We start from the raw sequence: 13132 nt of genomic DNA, 5'->3' as shown, positions 1-13132 counted from the left end.
AGATGTGAAAGGAATGCACATGCTAGTGCGTGTTTCACTCTTGCAAAGTAAGTAAGGAGAGAAAAAGAAAGGAGTGTCAAACTACTGCAGCTAAATTAAAACTCTGAAGCAGATGCATGTAAATCATATTTGAGGCCTTTGCTGAAATACCTGTTTATAGGCTGGTCAAATCACCATCACTGTCTGAATAAACCATTCATCTCTTAAACAATCGCTTTATCCTATCCTGGAAACACTGGGTGTGAGGTGGGAATACACAGGGCCCCATGCACACAAACATTCACACACAACTTAAAGGAGAAAATCCATTTACTGCCAGGTTGTAGGAGGTGTCAGACCGAGATTCCCTGGAGGTGTGAGGCGCCAACACTATCCACTCCAGGGTCCTGGGATCGATCCTAAAAGGTCCACCTGTTCTCCCTTATGTCCGTGTGGGTTTCCGCTTGAGTACTCTTGCTTCTTTTCACTGTCCAAAACATGCCATTAGGTGGACTGTTGACTCTAATTGGCTGTGTGTGTGAACGTGTGTGTGCATGGTGCCCTGAGATGGACCGGCATCACATTCAGGGTGTATTCCAATCTCACACCCACTGTGACCCTGACCGGGATAAAGCACAGTGAAGATGAATGAATGAAAGAAATATTAAATAACAATAAACAGCATAGCCAGTTCCTCTGTTAAAATTATAACTTTATTTTTTTTAATTCTCATACAAATTGTGATTTCATTCATTTTAGTGATTATTTTGGCTCTTAATTTCTCCTCAGCAGAGAAAAGTATCCGAGTCCAAAAAAATTTTTTTTTCTTCATAATATTTACAGGCACATATACACAACTGTTAGCAAACTATATTCAATACAAATACAAAAGAGAATTGAAGTTTACAACGGGCCGAAGCTTTCTTTTAACCCTGATTCCTTTAGAAAATTACCTCATATTCTTTTTTCTTTTTCCCCTTTGTATAAAAAAATGTGTAAAATATGGTGATTCACTCCACAAACACCATTCAATCAACAATCATTTGGCAAGACAGTGTCACAGACTGTACAGTGAGAAAAGAGTTCAGCAGTTTCTCTTTTTTTTCTCTTGGGGAACGGTGTGTTTTACTGGAGGTCCACAGACTGTCGCCTTTACACAGGGGCTTGCTTGTACATACACACGTTGTCCGATCGGGCCGGTTGTGAACCACAGACACAAGCATCATGCGCTCAGTAAAAAAAAAAAACAGGGCAATAAAACCTCATGCATGCACAAGTCTCTAATAATTAAGACTACACTGAGAAGCCAAACATTCAAATTTCAGGCTAACACACATATACTGTATAAACAAATGAATATTCACCTGCTGTTTTAAATTACCCAATTCTGCATGTACTCTAGTATTACTTTCACCAACCCTGATATTTCTAAATTATATATGCTAAATAAATATCAACTCACAATTTGTCTTTGTTTACAAAAAAACCCACAATCTTCTAAAGAAGGTACTATTAATTGAATCAGCAGTCCCTTGTAACAAAGGTGCAGTTTGTAACCATTTGAAAAACAAAATACCTTATAAAAAAAAATTGTGGTTCGTAACATTGCCATGCAGTGGGTGTGGCTAGTTTCTTTGTTGTAGTTGTCTTTTTACATTTGTCCAGACTGAAAAGTAGCCCTGCCCCCAGCTGGGAGAGAGCTCCACCTCTTCTCTATAAAAGGTAACCTGTAAGGCATATACAGGTTGCTTCACAAAACTGTAACTGATGCCTCCTTGGCTCCTTCATCGATCGATCATCAAGTCCACCATCTTTCCGTTACATCAGTTCTGAAGAATCGAAGTTACAAGAAGACTTCTAAAGTGAGGATACACAGGTGTTTCCTGTGCAGAAGTATATTTTTTTCGTTGAGTTTAACATAAGGCTAAAAACAAATAAAAAACAATTCCTCTCTCTCCCCTGGTAATCGCAGTGACACGAGCCAATCGCAGGCGTCTGAGAGCTCGTGCACGTGGAAGAGGGCGAATAGTGCTTTCCTCCGAGTGTGTTACGCTGCCCTGTGATGCAGTATGAGCAGCAGTTTTAAAAAAAAAGATGCAGAGATTTGCTGGCTTCACGTGTCTCGGAGGAAGCACGTGTTAGCCTTCACCCTCCCCGGTTTGTAGCTGTCGTATAACAGGGGAGCGTTCGCTACTGGGTGGGACCAAATTAGGGGGAAAATGGGGGGAAAAAATAAGCAATGGGTACAAATAAAATCCTTGCATGAAAGTCAATTAATATGTCTTGCTTTAAAAACTGAAAAGTCAAGTGATGAGTAGAATCTTGTTTAGGCTAAAATATCAATATTTAGGCATGTGCTGTACACATGCTTTACATTTTAATGATTATCTCGTTTCCCTAAGAAGCTAAGAAGCGAGGAAGGGAAGCAATGAAAGGAAATGTGGACGTGCCTTTAAAGAAACGAGAAGCGCCTGTAGTTCCAATATAAGGTATGGGGTGAATTAAAGGGAAGGGGAACAGCTTATCAATGTATTATTATTATTTTTTTTTTGTAAAATTGCTATTGCAGCCAGTAGGCAGCTTTACAAATTACAAACAGCTACTTTAATATGACAGTATTTACATATAGGTGTGTTTTTTGTGTTTTGTTTGGTGCCCAGCATTTTTTTCACTGTACACAAGAGTGGCTGAATGAGGGCACACACCACACACACCCCGTTCAAGCAATCAGGAAACACACTAGCAAAGATTTATAAAGCGACAGAAAAGACAGAAGTGTAAACACAAAGTGCTACAGGCAAAAAACAAACCGAGACAAACAAAAAAAGAGAAAGAAATCCACGTGATTACACACCAATATCATTTCTATTTACACAAGTATCACAGAGAACACCAAAAAAATACGAGCCTGAAGATTATACTCTTCAGAACAGTGTACACTGAAGTATGCTGGAAAGCATTTAGCAATACTGAAATACCGAGAAGGGCAGCTGTGATCCTGAGACAGAAACTTCCAACAACAAACACATTTCTCCACAACAACAACAACAAAACAGTCAGAAGTGGTGTGAATAGCTGAATCTGTCCAGGCCAGCTTTTGTCGTTTCAAATCCTGTGGCACTTTCCTCCTCTCTATTTGGCAAATAACGTCAAGCTTGTATACTGGAATCGGTAATCATTATTAAAGGTTACAAACAAGGCACATTTGGTAATCTTGTATAAATAAGTGCTATTTACAGTAAAAATAAGTTAGTTTCTTCTATTCAGTGTCCGCACCTCTTCCACACCAACTCCGCCCACTGGCTCCGCCCATTCGTCATTATCGCCAATGCACTCATCTAGAAACGCCACCACGCCACGCCTAAGGAACATCCCTAATCCAGTTTCGTTGTTTTGTCAAATTAAAAACATTAAAACTGAGCTCTGTGCTAAGGCTTCAGTCAGTGAAATTATTTTGATCTTTTGATTGAAGTCAGCAGCAAAGTATCACATCTAATTTTTATCACATCTAATTTTTGAACCACGTTGAACTTTTGAACACATACTGATGCAGTCATCAGGTGAAGAAAAACAGCCAGGGCTAAATTGATCACCACGATTATTTTCAATATTTCAATACTGAATTCACGATTATTTATCATAATTATTCGGAACAAAATAGCTTTGTTGTATATCATTATTTATAAGTTTAACTTAACATATTATACATTTAAATTCTGTATTATCCCATGATCTCTCTGAAGAATTTTTGATCATAATTAAAATATGATTAATCGCTCAGCCCTACTATAACATCTGTTGAGCATCTTGTTATTGCTCAAATATTTCGCTGCTGCTTTATTACGGGTATCTAATATAGTAAAAAAAAAAAAAACTACTTAATTCAGTCTCAAACCGTTCCAGTGCATTCATTCTGACAAATCATCTAAATGAAGCTAAAAGCTGAAATGCTATTGTCCAAAAAAGAAAAAAAAAACAGGCATAGCCACATATACACACACACATCTGCTCTCTGACACATACACACCTTGTGCTATAATAAAACGTGCTGTTTTTGCACTTGTTATGGCACTTGTGCTTGTGCTTTATAATTTGATATGAATGAGTTTGTCATTAATAATTGCTAATCTAAGAACCCAATTAATATTCCAGATTGCAAGACTGAAAAACAGATCACACAAATGCTACGTTACGTAAAGCTACACAGAGTCGACATTCTGATTCCGACTAAGCAAAAAAAACACTGATCACACACACACGAAATCACGTTCACGCATCGGACGTGTCAAACGAGCACTGAATCGCGTGTGATCTAAGTAGAAAAACAGTTCGATGTGCTTAGCAGATAAAAAATGGCTGTATGTGCTTTTTTTATCTCACACTCTCTGTGATAAAACCTGCTTAATAGCTGACGCTTCAGCCTTACTCAATTCTTCCGAAGGCTGAAGCAGGAAGTGGGGGTGCAGGCGAAGGGGTGGGGGAATCTGATTCCTCAGCTTGATCTTATTTCACGCAGTACCGAGCTGGTTTCCGTCAGCTGTGTCAAGCTGGTCAAAGACTCTCCTCCTCTGGGTCAGGTGTCAAAGGCTCAAAGTTCAAAGGTCAGTGACTTTGTTCTCCACCAGGGCGGCGACCTGCTGTAGCCGGTAGGCTAATTGCATTTTCTGGCCTGCAGGATCTTCCTCTAGAGCCATGATAATCTGCATTCACAGCACACACACATACACACACACACACACACACACACAGACACAAATGCAACCATAAATAGGCTTTCTAAATTATATAAACAGTATATAAACAATAACATTCTCATAAGGTGTGTTTCTTTGGTGCTGCATCACTGACCTGATCATAATATTTGTTGATGTATTTATAAAGCTCGTGCAGCGCCACCAAGCTGTTCATCTCTGAAGCAAAGCTCTGAAATCATACAAAGCACCATATGTTTTGCTTCAAATAAACTTAGAGCTCATAATTTATTTAGCATTACACCACAGCACACCACAGTGAATTCTCATCTCTGATTGGTCAGAAGGTGGCAGTAGGTCCGGCTGCAAGGTATATATTAATGTGTGCTCTAATATGCTGTTGTTTCCATAGTAACCACTTACACATGGACTTGTACGGCAGACACACCACATGAACAGAGTTTAAAATGTTTTCTGCAAAATTGAAGGCGTCTCCAGTGTCAGCGCTTTGTAACAGTCACAAGTAAAGCTGTAACTTTAAGTTTTCCAACACAGGAATATCTTTCTTGTTTCTCGGTAACATGACACGCTGAGGTTTTTTTGTCTTATTAATTTCAAGAGAAGGAAAAAAAGTGAGGCTGCTGAAGGAGGCACTGTTTATAGCTGCTTTAACGTAAGTGATAACGAATTTGTTTCACGAATAGTCCACAATATTACATGTAACTATAAATGGATAAAAAGTATGTTCTTTAAAAAATAAAAAATTGTAATTGTTGGCAAATTGATGTGTTATTAGAGGAATCAAACAAAATGGGATATGCTATCATCGGAAAATAATCAACTCTGGGGTGGTAACAGTCACTAATCACATCATCGCACAGCTGATTATTTTCCTATCATAGCATGCCCCCAAGAGTTTTATTCTTTACATCCGATTTTGTTCATCCTGCATTTAAATGACCTTAAATAACTAAATGTTACTGCAGATTAGAAATTGGATTGTTAACTAGTGTAATTTGGTGCGGCAAGTGTTATAACTCACCCCGGATAACTCAGTGAGCATGGAGTTCATCTCCTGATAGCATCCTGATGCAGCACTGTGAATATCACTGTAGTACCTATAGCACGAACAAACCACATACTTTAACAGTGTTTCACTGAAAATGAGTTTTATTGGTCAGAGTCTCTGAATGTCTGTCTGTGAATATTGGAAAACGTGCACTGTGCTTGTGTATGCTGTGAAAAAGCCTCACCTCTCCACTAGCTGTTTGTATCGAGGAATTTCTCTGGCATACAGCAGCTTGTTCACAGGGGAATCCTAAACCACAACAAAACAAAGCACACTTTACCCTCACTCATTCTCAAAGCCACTGTTAACACAGCAGCACTGAAAACATGCAGTGTTTGACATGTTCTGTCATATTGCTGTCTCTCTGAGCATGCTCACTGAGCCATCATGGTCCTCTAAAAGGTCAGCAAGGAAGGAGGTCACCTGGTTAATTAACATTGACCCAGCATTCAGGGGATAATTAGCTTACTGACCCGTCCCACTTTGTGCTCGGAGGTGGTGCAGGAATCAATAAACGTCTGAGCGATGACGGACAGGACGGCGTCTACGCTGTCTGTTACTTGCACGTCAAACACAAACTGAGGGTTCTTCAGGATGTTCACCCAGAATCGCAGAGGTAAGCTGAAGGTGGGAAAGAGAAATAAAAATGAAAAAAAAATAATGATTGATTAACAGAGATAAAGGCTGTAGTGCTTCACACACATACACTAACCAGTCAAAGGTTTTCTAAGACAAATGTAAACAGTGAAGTTAACAGCTTAAAACATTTTTGATACTTAAAACGTTTTTTTTTAATTGAAAATTGTTTCCCCCAAATAAGTAGTTTTCATTTTAAACTTTTCATTTGAAAGAGAGAGAGGTATGGAAGACAGAGAGAGAGAGAGAGAGAGAGAGAGAGAGAGATGGTAGATACCAGAACCCCTAACAGTCGAGCTGATGCAGGTGATCAGAGTCAATGTTATTTCAATGTTATTTAGTCAATGTTATTTCTAATATCTGTCTTATCTGTCATTTGTCATATCTGTCATACCTAAAATATCTGTAAAAAAAAATATGCAGCACATATTAGGACCTGCCCCTTATTTCCCCACAACCCCCTCCCTGTCCTCTGACCCCCATCTAGGTATGTTTCAGATCAGTGGGAAACACTGGGAAAGAAAAGGCACTGAATCAGCTTTGTTCACAAAATTAAACACATATTTCTGAAACTCATTTGGTTAAAATGGCATATAGACATTCTAGTGTATACCTGTTCGTTTTCCAGATGTGTACGGTCTCAGGGTCATCGATGCCGTGCTTCTCTGCCATGTCATCCAGGAAGTCGAAGAAAAACCTGACGGCAATCGGGGGTGGCCGCTTGGTGCTCAGGATGGCTACAAACACGTCGTCCACAAACTTCTGCAGAGTTCCCTGAACACACGCAGACACATGGCAGTGTAAGAGCGAACACCGCAATGCAGCAGTGAATAAACTGACAGTGACACTGACAGTAATACTGAGTGATGTAACCCCGTGTTCACACCGGCACTCATGATGTGACAAAGTGTTAGGAAGTCATTTCTTTTCCTTGAGAGATACACATTTAAAGCAACAGAAGCTGTAGCAACTGGTGACTCAGTCAGGCTGAGTAGAGGTGAAGCTATTACACAATAAAACAAAAGTAAAACACACTAAGCAAAATAAAATAGATAAAACAGCGGGATGAAGTTAAAAAGAAAAATAGGACGAAAATTAAAGAAAAGGGTGCAGTACAAAGTAAATTAGACAATAAAATGCAAGACAAAGTGCAGTGCAATGCCTGCCCTGAGTGCTCATCTAAAGGCACAAGAGAACTGACTTATAAACAGACGAATCTTTGTTCTTCTGGAAGTTGGTTCCAGCTATGAGCAGCATAATGGCTAGATGCGGCTTCTCCCTCATGCGAATGAGAGCCGGAGCGATGTGGTGACTAGCAGTGGGAGTGAGGACAGTGGGGCTCAGGATGCCTCATTTTCTCCCACTGTGAAACATTTTGTAATTATGAACAAAAATATGTTCACATTCAAGACAGAGGAGAAACTGACTGATGTGATTTATCGCTTCAAATGTAGCTGGATGTAAAATAAAACAAACGATGCTTGACAAAATAAAAATTGTAGAGATCTTGGGAGTGTTTGATGCGTTAATACATAGACAGATTGCAGAGCTAATTACAAGTTAATTACTTTATTGTTGGGAATAGTAATAATACTAATAAAGTAAGTATTATGAAGTTGAAAAACCTCAGTCAGAAAAGTCAGACTGATCTTTGCTGCTAGAAAAAAACCTATAACAAACAAGTTCACCTGAACGCTACCAGTGAAACCATGGGAACCAGCAGGAGCACATACTACAGACCACTTTATAGCAGTCTGGGTGATAGATGAACATACATTGCTGCTAGTGTGAACGTAAGGTAATACAGGTGAATGAAACCTTATTCAGCAGGGGTGTAACGATACACTCCAGTCACAATTCGATTCGATTCATGATACTGGATTCATGATTCGATTCAATTAAATTCTCAGAATATTTTTTAACAAAATCTGAAGTTATGACTGAAAAGACTCCTCTTTTTATTTCTGAATCATAAACAATGCAAAACATTTTGTATTTTCGTCTGTAAAAAACTAAATAAATCAAACTGCTACGAACAATTTCAAACAGGTTTAATATTGTAAACAAAATGTACTATTGGTTCACCATATCTTAAAAATAAATAAATAAATTCATAAATTTAATAAAATTTAATAAAATAAGCAAAGTTTCTGACCCTGGGAAAATGATCAATTGAGACATAATGAGCTCCGTAGCAGAGCTTGAGGCGTCAATAGAGCTGCAAAGTCGGCTTGGTTGTTTGTTGGTGGCTGTTTGAAAGCTACTGAAGAGATCTTTTCATCATCTTTTTCGTCATCATGGGACTGATATTTGTCAGTGCTCTATATATTTAAATTCTGTGGGTTGCGCAGATCGAGACCTTTAGTGTTCAACAGTGCATCTGCATTAGATGCAAAATTAATAGAATGCTGATTCCCATGACGTGAATTTCACATTCCCACGATGCACATCATCAAATTTTTGCATCGCGATGCATTATGTGATTATTCAGTGACATTTTCATTCTAAACAGTGAGCTACCTTCATTGAGAGCAGCCTTGTGAGATAGATCTCGGGGATGGCTTTGGCGCGTTCTCGCTCTCTCATGCTGCTTTTTCTGTGTTTGGGGATTTCGGGATCCTCGCTCGACTTCACAAGATGCCACAGACGGAGACCCTCGTCTTCCTCCCCCTCTAACATGGGTGTCTCTGTAACAAAACATACCGAAAACAAGAGCAGCTGAGTGAACAGGATGAGGCCAGAAAAGAGCATGTAGGGGAAGTGTGAATATTCCCTCTTTACTGCATGCCACATTGCAAGATTTCTACGCAAACTGTCCTGTGATGGCTGCTCTAATTTATTATTAAGGAAAAATCTGCCCCGAATGACTTTATTAATATTTATAATCAGAATGTGATCTTCAATGGCATCCAAATATTATTTTGTACTGAATTTTGGAGTTGATTTTAAACTTCTTTCATCACCGTCTGTCTATTTTCACTTTGGTTAATAGTTTGCTATATTACCCACAATGCCATTCCACTACCTGCTGATCGTGCTGCCAATGGATTTTAGCCCTTGCTTCATCTCCATCGAAAGAGTGCAATGCAGCGGCGCTTTAGTCCTTCAGTCTGTCCAGCTGTCTCACCTCCTCATCTAAACACTCTCCTCAAACAGATCAGCTTCCAAAGCTACAACTTTTGTGCTAATACCACAAACACCATCGTGCTTCGTCATCTCATAGATCACTAACTAGCCGAACCGAGTCTCTACCGTAACTCTGTGTAACTGGCTCGTACAGCTGCACTGATTCTGCAACTCTGAGTCCAATGTTTGCTGTCTTCACTACTTCTACACTGGATTTCTCATTAATATGATTATTACTCTTTTTAGGTGCTAACAGTTAAACCTGGTTGTTATGTCTGACATTGCTGAAATTCCTTTTCTCGTAATAAATGGCATTGTACCTACGCTAGCTGTGACATCAGAGCAGCAGGTAACGACCCCTAACGGGAGCAGTCGAAAGAGAAACAACAACAATATCAGTAAATATTCAAAGACTACTTAAAAGTGCAGCTATAAGCTGCCAGTTATTCTTCACTATGGAGAAAAATGTCTTATTTCAGATCTGAAGGACACGGGAGAATAGATCTTTCTAACTCCAAGCTAATCTAACCCTGAAGCTGATACTGCTTCTACGTTTATAATTTAGCAGCCATGCAGGACTGGAACAGAGCAGCCATCACTTTTTTTATTTACCATGAAGCTTACTTTCTCCAGTTTGGAAGATCTGATTAATGCCTGTGACACCGGCACTTGAACGAGGGATGAGAGCCACCGTGGCTCCGTCTGGCACCTGAGGATATGAAAGAGATTGAATGAGGGCATCAGATAGGTCGAGACACAATAGAATACATGAATTACTCTGCCTGTAGCACTGCTGAAATTTCCTACAGGCCGTGAGCAGGCTTTCAATGTATAATTAATAGTGAAGGAAAACAGAAGCTGGCAAATTTCCAGGCTGACTCAATGCCATCTCCTCACAAGGTAAGCACGGTGGAAAATCCAATGCAATGCTAGACTGGATTATTGATCGTTACATAATTGAATTGCCCTTGCATGTCTGCTCATTGAAGAGGTGCACAGAAAAGAGGAAATGGCATAATTGATAGAGAATTTTTTCAAGTTAATCTCTGTCAATAAGCATCCATAATAACTCAACCCATAATTACAGACTTTAAATGGACGTTAGGAGCAATGTGAGATGTGACACACCTTGTAGTGCTGCAAAGTGTTGAGCCTCTTCCAGTGACCATGCACTATGCCTGTGACATCATCATCAGACAGGGTCAGGTGACCTGCTTGCCCTGATCGCCACTCTGTTAACATGAAACACAAACGATTAATAACCAGCATTATGGTCATCCAAGCAGCCTGCAAATGGACACAACAAAAAAAGTTCCAGAGAAAGGAACCAACAATGGGACAATATGGTTTGTATATAATTCTTTGCTTTCAACTATGCTGTACCGAGATCCAGTGAATCGGCTGAGGGCCTCTGAGAAAATGGAGCTCCTTTGTAGATCTGGTCCAGGATCTTGTCTTTCACCTGGGTGATGGTGTCAATGTCCAGAACCTTAACAGGACAGGGTTGGACTTCTACTCCGCTCTTAACCAGCACTGTCAGAGTCTGAGGAAACAACACAGTAGCACATTTACGATGACGAAAAGCCAAATCTCTTACATATGTGGCTTAAAAATGGTATTAGAAAACAGTAAAGGGCACAGAAATCTAAATTCTCAGAATATACAAATTGTAACCCTCTAAAAACCACAGGTTCTCAACGTTGGGGTCACGATCGCACACGGGATCACCTGAGATGCATTTGGGGTCGCAGGAGGATTTTATAATTAAAGAAGTGGAGATAATTATAATCTTATAAATGTTATTTATGATAATAGTTCTATGCATATAAATTGATTAATGGAATATTTATTAATAATTAAAACTATCAGTTTAGTACAATTTCATTAGACATTCAGTTTCAAGTTCTTTTTTCTCCAGGCCGCAGCAGAGCCGTATCCTACATATTGTCATGTTAATCAAATTGGCTTTCACTCCGGACACTGGTAGCACATGGATTGGCTATTTAAAATAAAACAAGCATATATTTGTGCTGCATGGTCTTGTTCTTAGCTTGAAACGCTAGAAAATACAATATTCATGCTATATATTGTGAAAAATATGGGCCCTTAAAATGGGTTGAAAACCCCTGGATTTTCCACTGAGATTTTCAGCTCTGTGTTACTTATAGAAATGCACAAAACTTCGCACATTTTGACAAGTTTGCACTCTTGCGAAAGGCTTTAATCATTAAAACAATTTTTTGAAGTATCAGTTGAAAAAATAAAGATAGACGAAGAATCATAAAAGGAAAAAATGAAGTATTGAATAACAGATGAATGTTCTCCAGTATCTCGACAGCCCAGACTCTCTTATGAATACAGTACATATGGGATCGTTAAATGTTTGGTGAGAAATGGCTGTTATCTCCTTTTCTTCCTGACGCAACTCATTCTATACATCTAGACGTGGCCATTGTTTTAAGCATTCAGAGGAAATCCAGTGTTATGGAAAGCGCCCAGCAATACAATTCTATCAGAACAGCAACAGAGACACGGAGCACTAGAATGTGCAATAAAAGTCTGAGATTAGAGTGAAATGGGATAGAGAAAGGCAGAGCGAGAGTAAGACAGAACAAGAGTGACACTAATAGAGATGTTCTGTGTCAGCTGTCACTCAAGTGTCTCTCAATCTGCTTATGAAAGAGAGCAAGCAAGAGACAGAGAGAGAGAGAGAGAGAGAGAGACGGAAAGAGAGAAGAGGCACTTACAATGGAGCAGTAGTCTATGTCCTCTCGGAGTAGATGGCTGTCATTAAGGGTGCGCTTGGCTTTACCCGTCACTGCGTCCACTGGGCCTTTGTCCACCTGATACTTTATAGCTCTATACAGCATGTACAGAGGCTCCCCTGCTACCTCCTGCAAACAAATGAGAAAAAAGCATTAGTACAGTTTTCATTTCGGAAATTTATGTTGATAAATTTGATATGATTAATTAAATGATTATTATTGTGATCATACAATTATTATTTCTTATCTATCTATTTTTTCTTTATTTATATATTTAATTATTCATTTTTATACATGTATTTTAATTTCATCATTTTTGTATTAAATTAATTGCATTACAATTTTTTATATTAACTGTATTATATTGTTAGACATTTTATGTTTTAGTTTTGATATATTTGAATTTTTGTAATTTTAGTTCTAATAAGTTTTTTTTTTGTATCTGATCTTAAGAAATTAATGCAACGAATGTTTGAGGCATCATTAATGCCTCACTAGTAAATACTACAGCTGCATATATGGTGGGCAAATGAAAAGTGGATTCATGGTAAGTTTATGGAGGAATATAAAAATTTGCATCCCCTCATTCATTTTTTTCCATTCATTTAATTTATTCATTTTCAGTAACCACTTTATCCTCGTCAGTGGATCCAGAGTCTATCCCAGGAACACTAGAAGTGAAACGGGAATACACCCTGGATGGAAAGCAGGTGCACCGCACACACTCATTCACACCTAGGGACACTATTCTATTTGTTTATCTATACTATACTAAATACACAATTTTTTCTATTTCTGTTGCTTGTGATAATGACAAAGAATTGCAAAACAGTCTCAGAAATTTTTGTCCTGAGGGTATGCAAACT

General features: G+C 38.8%; 1 protein-coding gene across 4 annotated transcripts in view; it reads right to left on the bottom strand.

Moving 5' to 3' along the window:
* Window positions 1-670: 670 nt before the first annotated feature.
* plxnb3 (plexin B3) overlaps window positions 671-13132 on the bottom strand; it is a 101750-nt gene continuing 89288 nt past the window's right edge. For 3 of the 4 annotated variants that reach the window (XM_026927992.3, XM_053235915.1, XM_053235917.1), the window contains 11 exons: window positions 12249-12395; window positions 10885-11044; window positions 10630-10733; window positions 10114-10210; window positions 8896-9062; window positions 6989-7149; window positions 6213-6360; window positions 5924-5988; window positions 5713-5788; window positions 4828-4902; window positions 671-4679 (listed from right to left, as the gene is read on the bottom strand). In XM_026927992.3, the coding sequence (XP_026783793.3) occupies window positions 4575-4679; window positions 4828-4902; window positions 5713-5788; window positions 5924-5988; window positions 6213-6360; window positions 6989-7149; window positions 8896-9062; window positions 10114-10210; window positions 10630-10733; window positions 10885-11044; window positions 12249-12395 (1305 nt within the window). In that variant the 3' untranslated portion in view covers window positions 671-4574. The remainder of the gene's footprint in view (window positions 4680-4827; window positions 4903-5712; window positions 5789-5923; window positions 5989-6212; window positions 6361-6988; window positions 7150-8895; window positions 9063-10113; window positions 10211-10629; window positions 10734-10884; window positions 11045-12248; window positions 12396-13132) is intronic. The other variant, XM_053235916.1, reaches the window with a different exon arrangement.

This window comes from Pangasianodon hypophthalmus, chromosome 8 (assembly GCF_027358585.1).
Source record: "Pangasianodon hypophthalmus isolate fPanHyp1 chromosome 8, fPanHyp1.pri, whole genome shotgun sequence".
Classification (NCBI taxonomy): Eukaryota; Metazoa; Chordata; class Actinopteri; order Siluriformes; family Pangasiidae; genus Pangasianodon; species Pangasianodon hypophthalmus.
This window is presented reverse-complemented; position numbering and strand designations above follow the sequence as displayed.